Raw genomic sequence first — 20358 nt, forward strand, 5'->3', positions numbered from 1 at the left:
ACAAGCCCTAAGGTTTCTTACAGCGTATGTCAAGTACTGTGCATATCTAGAATTTCATCATCTTGCTGGTGGATCATTGAATTGATTTTGGTTTTTGACTTATTTGAGCAAGTGAGAAACTGACCCTGAGTGTGGGGAAAATGAAAAACTGTACATAGGCAAGTGTAGGAAAGAAAGAATTGGAAGAGCTCTGTTGTTCATAATGACTAATATGGCTTTGACCAGTTTTTTCCAGTAACTGAAGGGTAATAAAAGGGTATGGTTCAACAAATACTATTTACTGTACTTCAATTTTGTCATGAACTGTAACTTTTCAACATCATACAAGTTTCGGGCTTGATTCTGCCCTCATTCACACACGTGCACATTATCAGGAATCCATTAAAATCTGCTCTTATGATTGCACAAGAAGCTACTGTTTAGTGGATATGTGATAAGCTCTTGTATGTCTATTTATCCAATCAGCAAAATGAAGCTAATGTCTGGAAAATTAGATTCATGTATAGCAACTGGTACGACCTTTTAACCCCTTGTTGCATTGCTTAGCCTTAAAACACTCCAACACACTTGATATCTCACTTTATTAGCGGAAGCGAGAGAAACAATAATTAACATACCGTATCCTGACCTCCTTACTCTCTTTACTTAGAACTTGTATTCAGGAAAGCTCCCACTTTATCACTTTACAGTAAAGTAAGATCAAGCATATTTAGATCCAGCCCACAGTCAATCTGTTTTCACTTGGCTTTACTGGCATTCTTAGGGGTAAAATGTATCTTGAAATCAATACATTGTCATTAAATGCTTGTGTGTTGCATTATTGGTTTTAACAGCTAAATTGCCAAAAATCTTATGGCTCGGTATCTTTTGGGGAAGGTGGTGGCCGGGAAGCTTGGTTTCTTGAGAATATAATCAAACACTTTTCATTATTGTCATTCCCAGCTCTAATGCCTCTTCTAAAGTAACATTAAGTGTGGCATGAAAATAACACTGGAAACCCCACCAACTGAATTGTGGTGATAAAAATCTCTTGCTTCATGTTCAAACCCAGAATTTATCAGCAAATATTATGTCTGAATTTCAGGAGACTTCCATTGAGGATTGTAGGTTTTAAAAAGCAACCTTTCTTTCAGTTTCCTTCTGTAGGTTAAAAATGAAGGGGAGAGAAAAAACAAAGGAGTGCAGAGGAGGATGTTTAATGTATGGATGACCTTGAAGGCTGTTGAGATCTTTAGGCATGGGGGAGGGGAAGAGCTATTCTGTCAGGCAGCAGATTTATTCTGGGTCCTGCTTCATTATAATTAGCAGTAAGGTTTTGGGATTTTGACTTGCTAGGGGATCGGGGTCATGCTCTTTGCCTCAGGGAAGGAATTAGTGAGCTTGCACTGCACATGCTGCTGGAGAGATGGAAAGCCTGCAGCAGTATTCTGACAATGTTAATACTACCAGTTGTTGTATTGAGAGAGAGCGAGAGAGAGAGCGTAAAACTGCCCTGCGTTAAATTGATACCTGTAATGTCTAAATGTTGGATCTCTTTTGTTGATGCAGCCTTGTCTCTTCTGGAGATTTTAATTTCTCTTTCATAAAATCTTCCTCCTACCTTGTTGTACTGGTTTTAGATCTGACATTTTATTCCTCTTGTCTGACCCCATCAGGTCTGCTTAATAAAAGGCGGATTTGCTCTGTCACCCTGATTGTCTCTTTCGTCTAATGTGAAATGTCTTGAGGTGAAAGATTTTTCCATTTCATATCCCAGTGAATTAATTATAGCAGAAACATTTTTCCACTGGGAATAGAGAGCAGAGATCTGAAACCAAACAAAAGTGTTTTGGTATGTGTGTATGTAAAATATTTATGTACTGCATGTAGATTTATTTGGGAGTGAGAGCTCTGAACCCTTCCAAATATAAATGCAAAAACTCTTCATCGTGAGACTGTAAGGGATTTTTTTTTTTTGAAATGTCAGCTTTTTTATACTTTAGCATACTCTTAACCAAACAATCATGTTGTTGTGCCTTCCATTATCCTCTGTCACTGATATACTGGGGCCTGCTTCGAACCATGTGCTACAGCAGGTTTTTTGCTGTCAAGTTTGTTCAGAGATTAATTTTAAAAGAACAGTGACAGTATTGTATATATTTTGGATACTGTTATTTTAGTCAGTGTAGTACTCTCTTTTTTGTTATAGAATGAACCCCAGCAACTTTAGATTAGACCCTATTTCCTCTAAAAAGGTTTTCTAAGGTTGTGACACCAGATTTGTGGTTGTCCATCTAACATTTATTTCTGAATTAGCTTGCCAACTGAAAAAAATCCATGCCTAGAAAATTGGGATTGAATTCTGACTTCTCAGTTCATGGGGTTTTAAATGGGCAAATAGTTAAAACTGCTGAATGTGTTTCCTTTAGTACATGAATATGGATAATGTTGTTATGGTGAAATTGCCTATTGCATTATTGATTAAGTCTGTAAATCATATGCAGAAAATTCATTGTTGCTACCTTGCAAAAACCTATTTATCCAATCAGCAATTCTCAAATATAGCATACTTTATGGCAGAGCAGAGTCGGATCTTATTATTTTCCTGTTTGATTCATAGTTGTTTAATGCTGAACTGTTTTCTGCTTTTCTTTGTGTGTGGGGATTTTGGAAAAGTGAGTAATGAAATGCCTGATAAAGGAGGATAGTTCTTGCACCCACCTACTTGATGATCAGCTTGTGACTGGTTCCCCAGGGTGCAACCTGGAACTGGGGTACCGCTGAGCCCTCTGGCTTACTAACCTGGGCTCTCCCACACTGTGATGCTGTTGCTAAGCCACAAACCTCTCCAGGTACTGCACCTACACAGACATCCACAGTCAGGGACACGCCCAACTGAGTTACATGAATGCTTTTGCCAGCCGCTCATGAACCAACAATAGAGAAGCTCCAGCCAATTCCCTCAGCTCCCCAGCCTTGGACCCTAGAGCAGCACCATCTTGCCCTAACCACTGTACGTTTTATTACCCAGTCTGCCACTTCTGCAAAAGAAAGAGGAAATGCACCAGCTTTTCTACACTGAGCAGATTGCCCAAAGCGTTTCAACAAATATGCACTGTTTTAGGTAAAATATAAAATAGATTTATTAACTACAGTAAGATAGATTTTAAGTGATTGTAAGTAATAAGTGTACAGATCAAAGTTAGTTACCTAAGAAATAAAAGTAAAACCACAGTCTGAGTTCTATAAACTAGACAAGCTCTGAATCAAGCAGTGTCTCACCCTGGTAGATGATCTAGTTCCTGAATACACAGGCTGGGATTCTCCTTTCCAGCCTGGGACCGCCTCCCCTATTCACTCTTTGTCCTCCAGATGTGTTTCCAGGTGTTGAGTTGTGGGGGGAGAAGAGGCCAAGTGATGATGTCACTTCCCCTCTTTTGTAGTTTCTTTCAGCTTCCTGGAAAGAACCTTTGCTATGACATGAGTCAAGCATAGAATCATAGAAGATTAGGGTTGGAAGAGACCTCAGAAGGTCATCTAGTCCAACGCCCTGCTCACAGCAGGCCCAACACCAACTAAATCATCCCACCCAGGGCTTTGTCAAGCGAGGCCTTAAAAACCTCTAAGGATGGAGATTCCACCACCTCCCTAGGTAACCCATTCCAGTGCTTCACCACCCTCCTAGTGAAATAGTTTTTTCTCATATCCAACCTAAACCTCCCCCACTGCAACTTGAGACCATTGCTTCTTGTTCTGTCATCTGCCACCACTGAGAACAGCTTAGCTCATCCTCTTTGGAACCCCCCTCCCCTTCAAGTAGTTGAAGGCTGCTGTCAAATCCCCCCTCACTCTTCTCTTCTGAAGACTAAACAAGCCCACTTCCCTCAGCCTCTCCTCGTTAGTCATGTGTCCCAGCCTTCGAATAATTTTATTTGCTCTCCACTGGACTCTCTCCAATTTGTCCACATCCCCCAAAACTGGACACAGTACTGCAGATGTGGTCTCAGCAGTGCTGAATAGAGGGGAATAATCACTTCCCTCGATCCGCTGACATGTTCCTACTAGTGCAACCCAATATGCCGTTAGCCTTCTTGGCAACAAGAGCACACTGTTGACTCATAATCATCTTTTCGTCCGCTGTAATCCTCTGGGTCCTTTTCTGCAGAACTGCTGCTTAGCCATTCGGTCCCTAGTCTGTAACAGTGCATGGGATTCTTCCGTCCTAAGTGCAAGACTCTGCACTTGTCTTTGTTGAACCTCTTCACATTTCTTTTGCCCAGTTCTCCAATTTGTCTAGGTCCCTCTGGACCCTATCCCTACACTCCAGCATATCTACCTCTCTCCCCAGCTTAGTGTCATCTGCGAACTTGCTGAAGGTGCAATCCATCCCACCATCCGGACCATTAATAAACATGTTGAACAAAACCGACCACAAGACTAACCCCTGTGGCACTCTGCTTGATACAGGCTGCCAACTAGACATGGAGCCGTTGATCACTACCTGTTGAGCCCGATGATCTCGCCAGCTTTCTATCCACCTTTTAGTCCATTCATCCAGTCCATACTTCTTTATCTTGCTGGCAAGAATACTGTGGGAGACCATATCAAAAGCTTTCTAAAGTCAAGGTATATCACGTGCATTGCTTTCCCCTCATCCACAGAGCCAGTTATCTCATCATAGAAGGCAATCAGATTGGTCAGTCATGACTTGCTCTTGGTGAATCCATGTTGACTGTTCCTGATCACCTTCCTCTCCTCCAAGTGCTTCAAAATGGTTTCCTTGAGGACCTGCTCCATGATTTTTCCAAGGACTGAGGTGAGGCTGAGGTCTGTAGTTCCCTGGATTCTCCTTCTTCCCTTTTTTAAAGAGGGGCACTATATTTGCCTTTTTCGAAACATCCGGGACCTTCCCCAGTCAGCACGAGTTTTCAAAGATAATGGCCAATGGCTCTGCAATCATATCAGCCAACTCCCTCAGCACCCTTGGATGCATTAGATCCGGCCCCATGGACTTGTGCATGTCCAGCTTTTCTAAATAGTCCTTAACCTGTTCTTTCACCATTGAAGGCTGCTCATCTCCTTCCCATACTGTGCTGCCCAGTGCAGCAGTCTGGGAGCTGACCTTGTCTGTGAAGACGAAGGCAAAAAAAGCATTGAGTACTTCAGCTTTTTCCACATCATCTGTTACTAGGTTGCCTCCCCCATTTGGTAAGGGTCCCACACTTTCCCTGACCACCACCTTGTTGCTAACATACTTGTTGAAAGCAGTCTATATTGTCTACGTGCTATCTCTGAGAAGGTCTCCATTGTATACAGTTTCTAGGATAGTTGTTGTGAGTGTGGACTCCCTTTAATAGACCATCATCAGCTACTCCATTGTTGTACTTGAAAGGCTGGTTGTGGGTGTTCCCAACTTTACAACATATTTCAGTAACACACACACATAGCAAAACTTCATAACTTCCCATACAATGAAAGCACATGCAATCCAAGAGGATATTAATGTTCGACAGATCAAGCCTTTTAAAATGATACCTCACAAGGCATACTTTGTACCAAACATATCATAATTATATCACCATGGTAAATATAGGGGTGCCAGGGTACTGCTTTGGAGCGCAGAGTGCCACACAGCTGCCTGCCACTTTCTAGCGTAATGAAACTAGTCTGGGAGTGGTACAGAAATGAGGGGCAGGAGATGAGTGCAGGATTTTAAAAAGGTCCAGTTTTTCTGAATAAACATTAAGTACATAGCTCAATTTCAGTTGACTTCTGCAAAGAAGTAAGTTGAAGTAAAGGTTTTGTTCTTAGCAAATGTTTAAAAACTGTTGAAATAGAAAGTCAAGACATAACTTGAGTTGAGTAGCGGATTTGCTCATCCTGCAAGGATCTATGGGTGGGCTCTGCCATGTTGCATCTGTTCTTATTGGGGTGACTGTAGTAGTTCTTACTGGTATTCCACAAATCATCCATCTTTCAACTCTGCTGCTCTCATTCCTTTTTGTACTTCTCATGGAATCCCGTCACATCCACAGAATATCTAAATTATTACAGCCATCAGTGAACAGAAATCTTAATCTAAAAGATAAACTCTACAATGTGTTTAAGGGTGGGCTTGGGAGCACAGATGGGAAGTTGATGATAGATTTAATTTTTTTGTGTTAATCCAGGTACAAGATGGTCTCAGAATTTACTTGGCCAAACCATGACCTCTCTTCAGACAAAGAAGCTGTGAAGAAATTGATTGAGTGCTGTGGGTTTCAGCATGATGTAGCCTATGGGAAGACCAAGATTTTCATACGGACTCCACGGACACTCTTCACCTTGGAGGAACTGCATGCCAAGATGCTTATTAGAATTGTCCTCTTCCTACAGAAGGTAAAGTTAGCTTTAGTGCACTGATAAACCTCAGCTTAGTGTTCATAAAATACCATCTCTCCTTACCAAGCCTTTTCAAGGTAATCTCACAAAGGTGATGAGTCTGCACAAAGCTTTAACAGAATTGCAGTGTTACTTGATTTTTGAAAAGCTCTATTCAGCTCTTTCTATACTTTTCTACATAAAATGTTGAGCTAGAGTCCAATGAGACCTGATATGTTATAATGTGTGGCTCTGTTGAACCTATAAACATGCTGTATATCCTTGCAAAATGTAAGATCTCCTACAAAAGTAGGTCTTTTTGAGAACTAGATAATATTTATGGGTAAATTAAAGCACTTTGCCCAGAGGTTCAGATAGAACATGTGGTTTGACTCGGCAGCCTGTGTGTTTATCCTTAGGGTAAATAATTTTGACATTCTGTTACTACTAAATCAAAGCAGAATGGCTCTGGATATATCAGGGCACTACACTGGCATGGTCTAACCAAAGAGGAACAGCCAGAGATATATCATACTTTTGCTTATGGAAGATGTTCCTCAGTCTAAGCAATAGAAATTTGTAATCTTTTTACTTAAAAGACTTATCTGTCTACTGAATTCTTTTCAGGCGTTTCTGGGACAGTTTCTGTTGGAGCAATCTGGCTTTGTAACATAGGCAATATGAATTACGAAAAAGAGCTCCAGTGCTTTATGGAAGATCTGGGTTGCATCCCAGATGAGCATGTGCTGGCATGTATACGGCATGCTTCTACGATGGCTAGCAGGGCCATTCCATTTTAGTGGGGAAAAAATTTCTTCCTACTTGAAAGTTCCATGTCTCTATCTCAATGTCCTGTTAATCTGAAAAATCAGGGACTGATAAAATTATTTCAGCTTCCCTGCATTGCGTTGTTTGGTTCCTAGTTGGCCTTTATTACTTTGGGAGAACCTGTCCAGGTACCACCTGTTTATTTTATACCACTGACTTCTATGTAAGTGAAACATCCTCTGTCTTCTGCAACTGTAGAGAAGCTAAAGGAAAAAATTTCTTGAAATTTCTTATGCTAATCTGAAAGGGTTGTTAAGCAATTTGCCTAAAAGGCAAGATTTTGAAAGAAGTAGGTCTTGAAAGTGGCACATTCCCATTGTTGGAGTTCGGGAGATATAAACAGGGCCTTTGATCCTTACTTGTCAAATTGAAGGTAGTAGCTGTTCACATTTGGGTGATAGAAGTTACAATAGAGGTGCGTAAAGCCCCATGGAAAGGTACACATTTATTAGAGAGACTGCAAAAGCTTTGTAAACCATGTAGATGGATCAGACTGCTTTTATTAAATGGCCCATACATTTAAAATTGTATTTCTCTATTGAGATCTTAAATAGGTTTGCAAAACAGTCAGTCTAAATTAAACCTTTTTTAGGTTCATAACACTTCTTCGAATGAATAACCTCTAACATTCTTGTAAATCCAAGGCCACTATGTTCAGTTACTGTTTCTCCTTATTATTGGAGGGTGAGCTATTTGGGTTTCCCTGTAGTTAACAAATTACTGGGAGAACACATTACTGACAAATGTTGATGTATAAATTTCCATTTCTGATTAAATGGCTGAAGGAAGTGGGAGGTGAGCTTGGTCTGGATCAGAGGTCCACAAACTGTGAGGCATGCCCGGGCCAGCCCCCACAGGGGGTAGGAAGGGAGTGCCACTCGGCCCCGCCACTTGGCCCCGCCCCCAGCATCGGCACCATCTCTGTTCCCGGCCCTACCCCTGGCCATGGCTCTATTCCTGGGCCGAAGCTGGGAGTTGGGGCAGAGCTGCACCAGGCCGTGGGCCTGGCTGTTGGCCCTGGTCCTCACTGCAGCCCGGCTGCAGACCCGCCCCTGCCCCTGCTCCTGGTCCCAACCCCAGCCTTGGCTGTGGGTTTGTTCTCGGCCTGGGGCCAAGGTTGGGGGTGGGGCTGGGAACGGAGCTGAACCGGGCCCGGCTGCCGGCGCCCACTGCAGCCTGGCTGTGGCTTTGGCCCCGGCCTTGGCCCCAGACCCACCCGCAGCTGCACCTCCAGCTTCGCCCCCCTAATCCTTGTCTGCATCGCATAAGAACATAAGAATGGCCATACTGGGTCAGACCAAAGGTTCATCTATCCCAGTATCCTGTCTTCCGACAGTGGCCGATACCAAGTGCCCCAGAGGGGATGAACAGAACAGGGAATCATCAAGTGATCCATCCCCTGCTGCCCATTGCCAGCTTCTGGCAAATAGAGGCTAGGGACACCATCCCTGCCCCTCCTGGTTAATAGCGATTGATGGACCTATCCTCCATGAATTTTTCTAGTTCTTTTTTGAACCCTGTTATAGTCTTGGCTTTCACTCCCAGCTCGGGGGTGGGGCACGAATGGGTAAGTGGGGGTGCGACCCTGAAAAGTCTGGGGACTGCTGGTCTGGATTTAAAGATTGCAGGTATTGAAAGGTAATAAAACTCCTTACGCAGGTGTGTCAGTTAAAGCCTGTTAAGCAGCATGGGCCAAAACTTGATAGAAAAATGGATTGACAAACTGCTGCAGTGGCTGTTGGCTTTCCTTATCAATGTACTGTAAAGACCAACATTGCAACCCTTCACTTAACCAGGACTGGCTCCTATGGACCTGGAAGAGAGCAGAAGTAAATAAATTGTTCTTTGCCTACAGAAGGAAAATAGCTGAATTTGGAACTGGGCCCACTTTTTGGCTGTATGAGAACTTGGTGGATTGGCAGAATGTTGTTGTTGGGTGGCAGGTATATGTTGTGCATCAGAACTGGCTAATTCTGATTCTTCATTCTTAATATCTTTTTATTGATTTTCCTTTTGTTTTATGTTGACTGAGGAAAAATGGTAAATGCTAGACCTACCAAGCATACCAGAAATAACATGCATATTACTCCTGGGTGAATTCTGTGGCCAAAAAAAAAAAAAAAAATTAAATTCTGTGCACAATATTTTCAAATTCTGCATTTTTTTATTTGTCAAAATAACACAATATAATCATGCCAGTTTCAGTTATTTGGTAATGTATTTCAAAATACCTGTCAGGAAGAATTTTTGTAACAATACAGACAAAAAAGATTCAGGAAATGTTTTTTGACAGATTCCTTGCTAAGCGTATTAATACAGAACTTTGAGTAATAACTCATTTAAATTACAATACAGAAACTTATTTCCCGCACCCTTCAGAAGCAGGGCAAAGGCTTGGGGGTGGCAGTGGTAATGGAGGGGCTGAGAGAGAGAGGGAAGAAGCCTGGGAGTTAACCTGGAGGATTGTTGGGTGTGGGTGAGAGAAATATAGAACAGTTTTTTCCCCCTGGGGATGGGGTGGGGGGAGGTATCGTTAAGGAGTTGGGGAGCCTTCCCCATGCAGACCCTGGCTGATCCTGGCACATCTGCCCCTATCCCCATAGATTCATAGGACTGGAAGGTACCGTGTGTCCCTGCACCCCCACTCAGCCACCCCCCTTCCTTTGTCCCCAGGTGTCTCTGCACCTCCACTCAGTCACCCCTCTGCCAGTCCCCGTGTGGCCCTGCACCTCCATTCAGCCCCCACCCCAGTCTGTCCCCCCCACTAGCCTTTCTGAAGCCCAGCAGCCCTGTGTGCCCCACTCTGCCTGTTCCCTCCCCTACCCCCTGTGCCTCCTTGATCACTTGATGATTATCTGTTCTGTTCATTCCCTCTGAAGCATCTGGCATTGGCCACTGTTGGAAGACGGGATATTGGGCTAGATGGACCATTGGTCTGACCCAGTATGGACGTTCTTATGTTTCTCACCTGGCCCCATGGGCAGGGCACTGTGAGGAATGCAGCCTCCTCTTCCTTCCTTCCTTCCTCCCTCTGTAGCTCACTGCTACGGCTGGTTAGCCGGCTGCCCTCTGTTCTGGTGTCACAGCAGCCCCTAGTGGATGAAAGCCACAACTGCAGCACCTCTCCAGTTGAATGTATTTTCTGTGGAGAAAAAAAATCTGCGGGGGATATGAATTCTGCACATGCCCAGTGGCACAAAATTTCCCCAGGAGTAGCATATTAACCTCCTGAGAGTAGCCTGGTATGAGGGGGGGGACTCTGTAGTAGGCTGGGTACAGAGAAGCAACATAGCCTTGAGCATGGGATTGGAGTCTGGATGTCCTGATTTCTAATCTTGTTTCTGCTGCTGATTTACTGAGGTGTGATGAGCAAGTCACTTAATATCTGTCTATCTCCTCATCTATAAAATGGGGCTAATACTTATCTGTCTACCTGCATAGGGCGTTTTGTTCTATACAGCGCTTTCAGAATGAAAAGTGCTGTATGAGCAGAAGGTATTGTCATTATAGTCTCTGTAAATCATTAGCATGTACAGTGTATGCACTTCATTACTTCTCCTTTAATAAAATATAATAAATGACTAATCCCCGGAAAACCTCTGTATTCATCTGGGTTTGTGAAACTACCTCTCCATCTGAGTGAGATTTAAGAGATTAGGTAGAGTGGCAGTGCATCTAGTGAGGCCTTTTTAAAATGGATACAAGTAGTACATTCACAGTCTTTCCTTTCCATTTGTTTCCTGGGTGCATGCTATCTGAAACTTCTTCCTCTTTCAGTGTCTCTGCCAGCTCCATGCTAGGCCAATAAGTATGCCAGTATTCCAAATTGCCAGGATGATCTCAGTTTTCTGGGCTAACTTCTTTAATTGCGCTTGTCCAAAGTTGTGCCATAGCCCTCACCTATTTTCCACAACACTCAGGTGGAGGCACTGAGTGTCGTTTCTAGAATACCCATTTATTTTCTTGATTAATGTGAGGACTCAGAGTGATGTCTACAGTGCAGCTAAACGTGTGTGGCTGGCCCATGTGAGCTAACTTGGGCTTGTGGGGCTGAGGCTGTGGGTCTGTAAAACTGCAGTGTAGATGTCCGGGTTCAGGGACCCCATGATGGGGATCTACACTGCAATTTTATAGCCCTGCAGCCCAGTCTCCACAAACCTGAGTCAGCTGACACCAGCCAGCCTCAGGTGTTCAACAGCAGTGTAGACATACCCATAGTGGCAGTTTGTGGCAGACTTTTGCGCCAACTGCCAACCTGACGCCAAATCTCCTCCTTTTTCAGCTGGGCTTGGGACTGGCTGCGTATTAAGATATAAAACGACATCCATAATAAACATCCTAATACAGTAATGTTTTTACCTCTGGAGCATGCTTCTAAAACAGATAGGGCTGGGAGCGGGGTATTTTTTGTTAGTCTGCTCCACAACCCTATTAAAAACTTGTGGTGTGTAATTTTAATTTGCCTGATAAGTTACAAACATTTACCTGAGATCTGGGGAAAATACAAGCTTCTTTTAATTTTACCAGAGTACTCTACAAGCTGTCAAGTCATCCTTAAAAGACGTAAAGGAATCACTGCAGTTGTGTGTGATCCAAGTTCCATGTCTGTAACTCATACCCCTTGCTGATTTACCCCTCTTTTTACTTGTTTGTTCAAATTGCCTCCAGAAGAGATGAGATTTTTTGCTTGCAAAATGCTAAGGAGAAGCTGTTTTAGAATCCTGGTTTTTACAGCCAAAGGCAAGAAAGGCTAATGAATCAATAATGCCTACTGTTAGTGCAATCAGTAAAAAAACAGATGTTGGCTTGATGTTTATTATAAGCAAAATAATACATATATATATGTATTAGTATAACTAAATACTTTGTAAAACGTGAAGTCTGTCGAGAAAGTCCTTGTTTCTTATAACATGTTTCCTTTCTGTTTCCCCTTATTTTGGTATTCAACGTCATTCTCTTATGTTTACAATTCTAACAGCTCTTGTCATCTTCATGTGCCAGTCCTGTGGTCACCAGCAGATGGGGCACTTGCAGGTTGGCAGAGGAGAAGGAGGAATAATCAGCATAACAAATTTCAGAGTAGCAGCCGTGTTAGTCTGTATCCGCAAAAAGAACAGGAGTACTTGTGGCACCTTAGAGACTAACAAATTTATTAGAGCATAAGCTTTCGTGGAAGCTTATATACATCCGAAGAAGTGGGCTGTAGTCCACGAAAGCTTATGCTCTAATAAATTTGTTAGTCTCTAAGGTGCCACAAGTACTCCAGCATAACAAACAGACTTAAAGATGCACTAAAGCCTCATAGACAGCACAGTTGTGCTTCTGTGTCACAATTTCTGTATTTCTCTTCCAGCTTTTCATTGCAATGGATATTTTCATGAAGACTTGATTCTTGCTGCAGATTCCTTACCTGAAATCATAATCTCTATTTTTCACACATTAGGGAAAGGGTAAGCCCCAACAGCCAGTGAACACAAATGTGTTTTCATGGGGGGCAGGGAGGAAACAAAGTTGGAGGGGAGGATATAGGAACTAATTGTTTCTAAATAGAATTTTGTTATTTAAGTAACCTCTTTTATTATACAAGACACTTTCAAAAGTTTGAATTATGTAAGTAAAAATGTTTCACCTTTATTCAACTTATTCAGTTATTCAAACTACACAAGAGCTAAGCTCAAACTGAAGATAGAAACATTAACCTTGCTATTATTAAAGTCAGTTCTGAATAACCGAAAAAGCCAAAGTTGATTTTAAATGAGCCAAACAATTAATCTGGAAATTTTAATGTGCACAATCATGCACTTGTAGTAAAACTTTTCATTCTGGGTTTAAGGCTACCACAAGTTGTGGTCTGTTTGTGATGCTTTTTCTTTTTAAATGGAAAGGGCTTATTTGCAAAAACAAATCCCACATTGCATATAGTATTTTTGCTTCCTGTTTTCTTTAAATGTACATCATAGTCTCTTATCATTTATGCTAAATGTTTTATGGTACAATAAACAGGATGTGCAACAGGATGGTTGTCATTAGTACAGAAACCTCTGAAGTGCATGACTTCCCACTTAAAATAACAATGCTAATTTTTGCATTTAATAAATGGTTAAGAATGTGTTAGTTATGCATTCAGTTAAATTGGATAATGAAGACAATGTGACCAGCAGTATGATGAATGGAATATTTTGCTTTCATTGTCACCATCTAGTATCTTTTACCCTTGAGAAACATTTATTTTTGTCTTCATTGCTTAAAAAAAAGCGTGTTTAACGTGGGGCTAACTAACACAGATTAGCTATCACATTGTAAAATCCTAGTGGAGGCATGACACCTATCGTTTTTACTGAGATGTAGCTAGGTAAGATTACTTATGACTAGGGGATATTGTGTTGACCTCATGGTAAAAACTACAGGTGCCTAATGTCTTCTAGGATCAATGGTGTTGGAACAATGTTTATAGTAGGGGTGCTGAAAGCCACTGAACAAAACTGTACATAAAACAAGTACATAAAAGGTTGTTACAAGGAGGAGGGAGAAGAATTGTTCATCTTAACCTCTGAGGATAGGGAGGGTTAGGTTGTACATTAGGAAAAACTTCCTAACTGTTAGGGTGGTTAAGCACTGGCATAAATTGCCTAGGGAGGTTGTGAAATCTCCATCATTGGGGATTTTTAAGAGCAGGTTAGACAAATACCTGTCAGGGATGGGCTAGAATAGATAATACAAAGGACTGGTCTACACTGGGGGGGGGGGGGGGGATTGATCTAAGATACGCAACTATTCGCGTAGCTGAAGTCGAAGTATCTAAAATCAAATTACCTGGGGTCCACACGGCGCGGGATTGACGGCCGCGGCTCCCCCGTCGACTGTACTACCGCCGCTCGCTCTGGTGGTGTTCTGGAGTCAACGGTGAGCGTGTTCGGGGATCGATATATCGCGTCTTAACAAGACGCGATATATCGATCCCGGATAAATCGATTGCTACCCACCGATACAGCAGGTAGTGAAGACGTACCCTTAGTCCTGCCATGAGTGCAGGGGACTGGACTAGATGACCTCTTGAGGTCCCTTCCAGTCCTATGATTCTATGATTCAAAACTCTGTATCTGATGGAAATCACTTCAATCCAGGGGGTGCTGCTGCACCCCCAGGACCGCTGACTAAGACGTTACAGTGAGATACTTACTGCATGTTAGTCATCTCTGTTTGAAAACAAAAAAAAATGTTTTTGACAGTGAGTCTGTGACATAACTTGAATGGTGATTTTACACTCACTAGTTTGGAAGATCAGTACTTCTCAAGAAGTGCATTTTGAGGTTATTTACTGTAGTTGTGGTCTTTCTGTCACTATAATTAACCTTTTGGGAAACAAATGAGCTGTTCTACTGTAACAAGGACTGTTGTTACAAGGACCCTATCTTTGGGTATTCCCCCCCCCAGCAGCATTTTCCCAGTGGGTTAGCTGGTGGAATTTTTTTCAGTAAATACAGATGCCTGTCTAGGAAGTATGTTTGTTTGGTACAGATTCATAGTTTCCAAGGCCAATCTGATCACCTGTATAACACAAGCCAGAGAACGTCCCCAAAAGAATTCCTATAGTGTATTTTGATTTAAAAACGGTCAGTGAAGGTGAATCCATAACCACCCTTGGTAAGTTATTTCAGTGGTTAGTTACCCTCACTATCAAAAATGTATGCCTTGTTTCTGGGCTGAATTTGTCTAGCTTCAGCTTCCAGCCATTGGTTCGTGTTGTACCTTTCTCTACTAGACTGAAGAGCCCATTGTAAAATATTTGTTCCCCATGTAGGTAATTGCAGACTGTAATCAAGTCACCCCTTAACCTTCTCTTTAAGATAAATAGATTGAGCTCTCTGAGACTGACTATAAGGCATGTTTTCTAATCCTTTCACCAGTCTTGAGGTTCTTCTCTGAACCCTCTCCAATTTATCAACATCCTTCTGGAATTGTGGACACCAGAACCAGACACAGTATTCCTGTCACAGCAGCAGAGCAGCCGAATAAGGACCATGGACTTCAGAAAAGCAGACTTTGACTCCCTCAGCAAACTGATGGGCAGGATCCCCTGGGAGAATAACATGAGGGGGAAAGGAGTCCAGGAGAGCTGGCTGTATTTTAAAGAATCCTTATTGAGGTTGCAGGAACAAACCATCCCAATGTGTAGAAAGAATAGTAAATATGGCAGGCGACCAGCTTGGCTTAACAGTGAAAGCCTTGCTGATCTTAAACACAAAAAAGAAGCTTACAAGAAGTGGAAGATTGCACAAATGACCAGGGAGGAGCATAAAAATATTGCTCAGGCATGCAGGAGTGAAATCAGGAAGGCCAAATCACACTTGGAGTTGCAGCTAACAAGAGATGTTAAGAGTAACAAGAAGGGTTTCTTCAGGTATGTTAGCAACAAGAAGAAAGTCAAGGAAAGTGTGGGCCCCTTACTGAATGAGGGAGGAAAGCTAGTGACAGAGGATGTGGAAAAAGCTTAATGTACTCAATGCTTTTTTTGTCTCTGTCTTCACGAACAAGGTCAGCTCCCGGACTGCTGCACTGGGCAGCACAGCCTGGGGAGGAGGTGACCAGCCCTCTGTGGAGAAAGAAGTGGTTCAGGACTATTTAGAAAAGCTGGATGAGAACAAGTCCATGGGGCTGGATGTGCTGCATCCAAGGGTACTAAAAGAGTTGGCGGATGTGATTGCAGAGCCATTAGCCATTGTCTTTGAAAACTCATGGCAATCGGGGGAGGTCCCAGATGACTGGAAAAAGGCTAATGTAGTGCCCATCTTTTAAAAAAAAGGAAGGAGGATCCGGGGAACTACAGGCCAGTCAGCCTCACCTCAGTCCCTGGAAAAATCATGGAACAGGTCCTCAAGGAATCAATTCTGAAGCACTTGGAGGAGAGGAAAGTGATCAGGAACAGTCAGCATGGATTCACCAAGGACAAGTCATGCCTGACTAATTAATTGCCTTCTATGACGAGATAACTGGCTCTGTGGATGAGGGGAAAGCATTGGACATGTTATTCCTTGACTTTAGCAAAGCTTTTGATATGGTCTCCCACAGTATCCTTGCCAGCAAGTTAAAGTAGTATGGGCTGGATGAATGGACTATAAGGGATAGAAAGCTACCTAGATCATCGGGCTCAACAGGTAGTGATCAATGGCTCCATCTGTCTAGCTGGCAGCCGGTATCCAGCGGAGTTCCTCAAGGGTCAGTCATGGGGCCAGTTTTGTTCAATATCTTCATTAATGATCTGGAGGATGGCGTGAATTGCACCTTCAGCAAGTTTGCAGATGACACTAAACTGGGAGGAGTGGTGGATATTTTGGAGGGTAGGGATAGGATACAGACGGACTTAGACAAATTAGAGGATTGGGCCAAAAAAAATCTGATGAAGTTCAAAAAGGACAAGTGCAGAGTCTTGCACTTAGGACGGAAGAATCCCATGCACTGCTACAGACTAGGGACCGAGTGTCTAGGCAGCAATTCTGCAGAAAAGGACCTAGGGGTTACAGTGAACAAGAAGCTGGATATGAGTCAACAGTGTGCCCTTGTTGCAAAGAAGGCTAAGGGCATTTTGGGCTGTATAAGTAGGGGCATTGCCAGCAGATCGAGGGACGTGATCATTCCCCTCTATTCGGCATTGGTGAGGGCTCATCTGGAGTACTGTGTCCAGTTTTGGGCCCCACACAACAAGAAGGATGTGGAAAAATTGGAAAGATTCCAGCAGAGGGCAACAAAAATGATTAGGGGGCTGGAGCACATGACTTATGAGGACAGCTGAGGGAAGTGGGATTATTTAGTCTGCAGAAGAGAAGAATGCGGGGGGATTTGATAGCTGCTTTCAACTATCTGAAAGGGGGTTCCAAAGAGGACAGATCTAGACTGTTCTCAGTGGTACCAGATTACAGAACGAGGAGTAATGGTCTCAAGTTGCAGGGGGAGGTTTAGGTTGGATATTAGGAAAATCTTTTTCACTAGGATAGTGGTGAAGCACTGGAATGGGTTCCCTAGGGAGGTGGTGGAATCCCCTTCCTTAGAGGTTTTTAAGGTCAAGCTTGACAAAGCCCTGGCTGGGATGATTTAGTTGGGGATTGGTCCTGCTTTGAGCAGGGGGTTGGACTAGATGACCTCCTGAGGTCTCTTCCAACCCTGATAATCTATGATTCTATTCTATGATTCACCAGTGCCAAATACAGAGGTAAAATAATCTCTCTGCTTCTCCTCAAGATCCTCCATTCATGCATTCAGGGATCACATTTGTTTTGGCCACAGCATCGCAGTGGGAGCTCATGTTCAGCTGTTTTTCCACCATGACCCCCAAATCTTTTTCAGAGTCGCTGCTTCCCAGGATAGAGTCCTCCATCATGGAAGTATGGCCTATGTTCCTAGATGTATACATTTACATTTAACCATATTAAAATGCATATTGTTTGCTTGTGCACAGGTTACCAAGTGATCCAAATCATTCTGTATCAGTGACTGGTTCTTCTTCATTATTTGTCCCTAATTTTTGTGTCATCTACAAACTTTATCAGTGATCTTATGTATTCTTCCAGGTCATTGATAAACATTTTTAATAATGTAGGACCAAGACCTCATCCCTGCTGCACCCTACTAAAAACACACCTGTTCAATGATTCCCATTTACAATTACATTTTGAGACCTATCAGTTAGCCAGTTTTTAATCCATTTAATGTGTGCCATGTTAATTTTAGATCATTCTAGTTTTTAATCAAATTGCATAATATTCATATGTCAATACAATTGAGTGCACTATTTCTGTGTAATTCTATCAGAGTATTACACCTGCACAGGTATCACTTCAGTATATCTTGCCAGTTTAATGCAGGGGAAGCAGGAGTTGGTCTTGCATTATAACCCAGCAGCTACTCTTCCCAGTCAGTTCTTTAAAATTCTTATGCATAAGGCAGTCTTGCAAAATTGTCAGGAAAATGTACTAGCCCAGGCACAAAACCTACTTACACTGCCTTTGATGTGATAGGAAAGAACTGTGTTACTTGCCCATTTAAAAAAAAAAAAAAGGGGGGGGGGAGGAGGCAAGTAGAATTGAGCAAGGCTGGGGTAACGCCAAGATAATTTATCATCTTAACCCTCAATCTGCTTTCCTGCTCATCCCACATCCTGTTTCACTGCTGACAACTTGTACACTTGTGCTCTCTATCTGTCTGCTCTCTTCATTTTTATTTTTTCCTCTTAAAAGCAGATCTAACTCTCTCCTTTCTCTCCACTCCCAAGTCAAGCTGGGAGTCTGGCGATTTATGCTCTTGGAAGCAGCTCTTGGTGAGTTGCCCTGGTGATATGTGATTACTGAGGCAGTAAATTTGATACATCAATATGACAGCCATTTTAAAATGAAATGGTCCCAGGTCCAAGACATCTACACTTAACCTTTGCTAAAGGAAGCCCCAGTACCTTGGGGAAGAATTTCCTCTGTTGCATGCCTTGGAAGTAGAGGTGTGTTCCTAATGCACAGAACTGCAGTCTTCAAATTCTCTTTGCCTTTGTATATTCTAACAGCTTGCACTGGCTGCATTTGTTTTCACTTGAGGCATTCTAGTTCCCAGACAGTCCTCTCAGGAGATGTGTCACTCACAACCCTGCAGCTGTTGTCACCATAGCAACATTCCCTGGGCTCAGTGGGGAAGAGTAGGAAAGAGAACCATGGCTGACTTGTCATAATTTAATGTTTCACCTTCCCTTTCTTCAGTCCCCATGAGTCCTGAAAGCAAAGCGTGCTAGGAAACATTAACCACACAGGGAAGCTTTCATTCTGACAAAGGCAGCATTTTCATGTCAGATTACGGATCCGCAGTGGTAATCTGACAAGGGCTTCTGCTCAGTGACCCAAATAAAAGGTGATGTAACTGGTTTACCATCTACAGTCTCAACACAATTACCATTTTATGAGAGAGAATGTGTGCTCATGAAGATTGGGTATAGATTGAATAATTATGTACATATTTCCTAGATTTATAGCATATGTCTAGGCCTTGATACTGTGAGCTCTTAGGCAGTGAGGAGCAGATGATGCAAGGTGGTCTTGCTTCAGTGCAAGTGCCTGCAGATGCTGTGTGTGGGACCAAATAGGGTTAAGCACAGAGTATCCTTGGCACTGGGAAGGGAACTAGTCTCAAGCCCCTCTGTATCTGTTTCCTCTCAATGGTACAGGGTAAAATGTGATGAAATGTTGGCAGAGAATGGGCATATCTGAGGAGACACGGGCTCAAGAACCATCCTCCTCATGCTAATGTGGTCCTCAGCTACCTTACCAGGCCTCCCTTTTGTTGGTAGGCCAGAGTAACTTGAGACTCCACAGCAACATGCTCAATAATGCAGGATTGGGATCTTCTGTACATCGTCTGTCCAGCAGCGCTTATTCACAGTCCTCCACTGAAGGCTCCCTAAAGCACTTCAGTGTACTGTTTCAAACAGAACTACATTAAAGCACACCAGCTGGGTCTGCACTTATCAATTAATGTGCAACATGTTAGTGTACTTTAGAAATCACAACCCTGGAGACAGGGCCGGCTCTAGGATTTTTGCTGCCCCAAGCAAAAACAATTTTGGCCGCGCGCCCCCCCCCATTTTTTTCTTACCCCACCCCCAGCCCCGCCTCAACTCCGCCCCTTCCTCAAATCCCCAGCCTTGCCTCCTCCCACCAGGCTCTCAAGCCTAGGAGGGAGGGAGGGGGAGAAGCAGCGCGCGCACTGCGGCCACTCGGGGTCTCCTCCTCCCAGGCTCTCAAACCTGGGAGGGAGGGTGAGCAGCGGCGCACGAATCAGCTGTTTCATGCGCCACGGCCACTCGGGATCTCCCCCTCCCTTCCAGGCTCTCAAACCTGGGAGGGAGGGGGAGCAGCACATTACCCCAGTGCTGAGGGCTTGTATTAGAGCCTTGTATTAGGGCTTATTAGATTTGCTCATTTTTTAAAATAGCTTTTTTGAAGGCCTAGCTCTCTAATCTTAACCTGGCATCCAACAACTAAACTAGGCTCTTTATGATTCGTGTGGATCAGAAATAGATTCTGAAGGCTAAATTATGCTCTCACTTCCATCCGTGCATCTCCATTGTCTTCACTGAAGACAGCAGTCTTCCTTAGTGCCCAGAGTTTTTCATTTCAAAACTATCACTTATCTCTTACATCTCAAAACCACTTTAAG

The 20358-nt window shown here is 43.1% G+C and overlaps 1 protein-coding gene across 8 annotated transcripts in view; it reads left to right on the forward strand.

Moving 5' to 3' along the window:
- MYO1D (myosin ID) overlaps positions 1-20358 on the forward strand; it is a 360936-nt gene that overhangs the window by 158446 nt on the left and 182132 nt on the right. For all 8 annotated transcript variants that reach the window (XM_005282854.5, XM_065577933.1, XM_065577932.1 and 5 more), the window contains exon 16: positions 6150-6357. In XM_005282854.5, the coding sequence (XP_005282911.2) occupies positions 6150-6357 (208 nt within the window). The remainder of the gene's footprint in view (positions 1-6149; positions 6358-20358) is intronic.

This window comes from Chrysemys picta, chromosome 24 (assembly GCF_011386835.1).
Source record: "Chrysemys picta bellii isolate R12L10 chromosome 24, ASM1138683v2, whole genome shotgun sequence".
Classification (NCBI taxonomy): domain Eukaryota; kingdom Metazoa; phylum Chordata; order Testudines; family Emydidae; genus Chrysemys; species Chrysemys picta.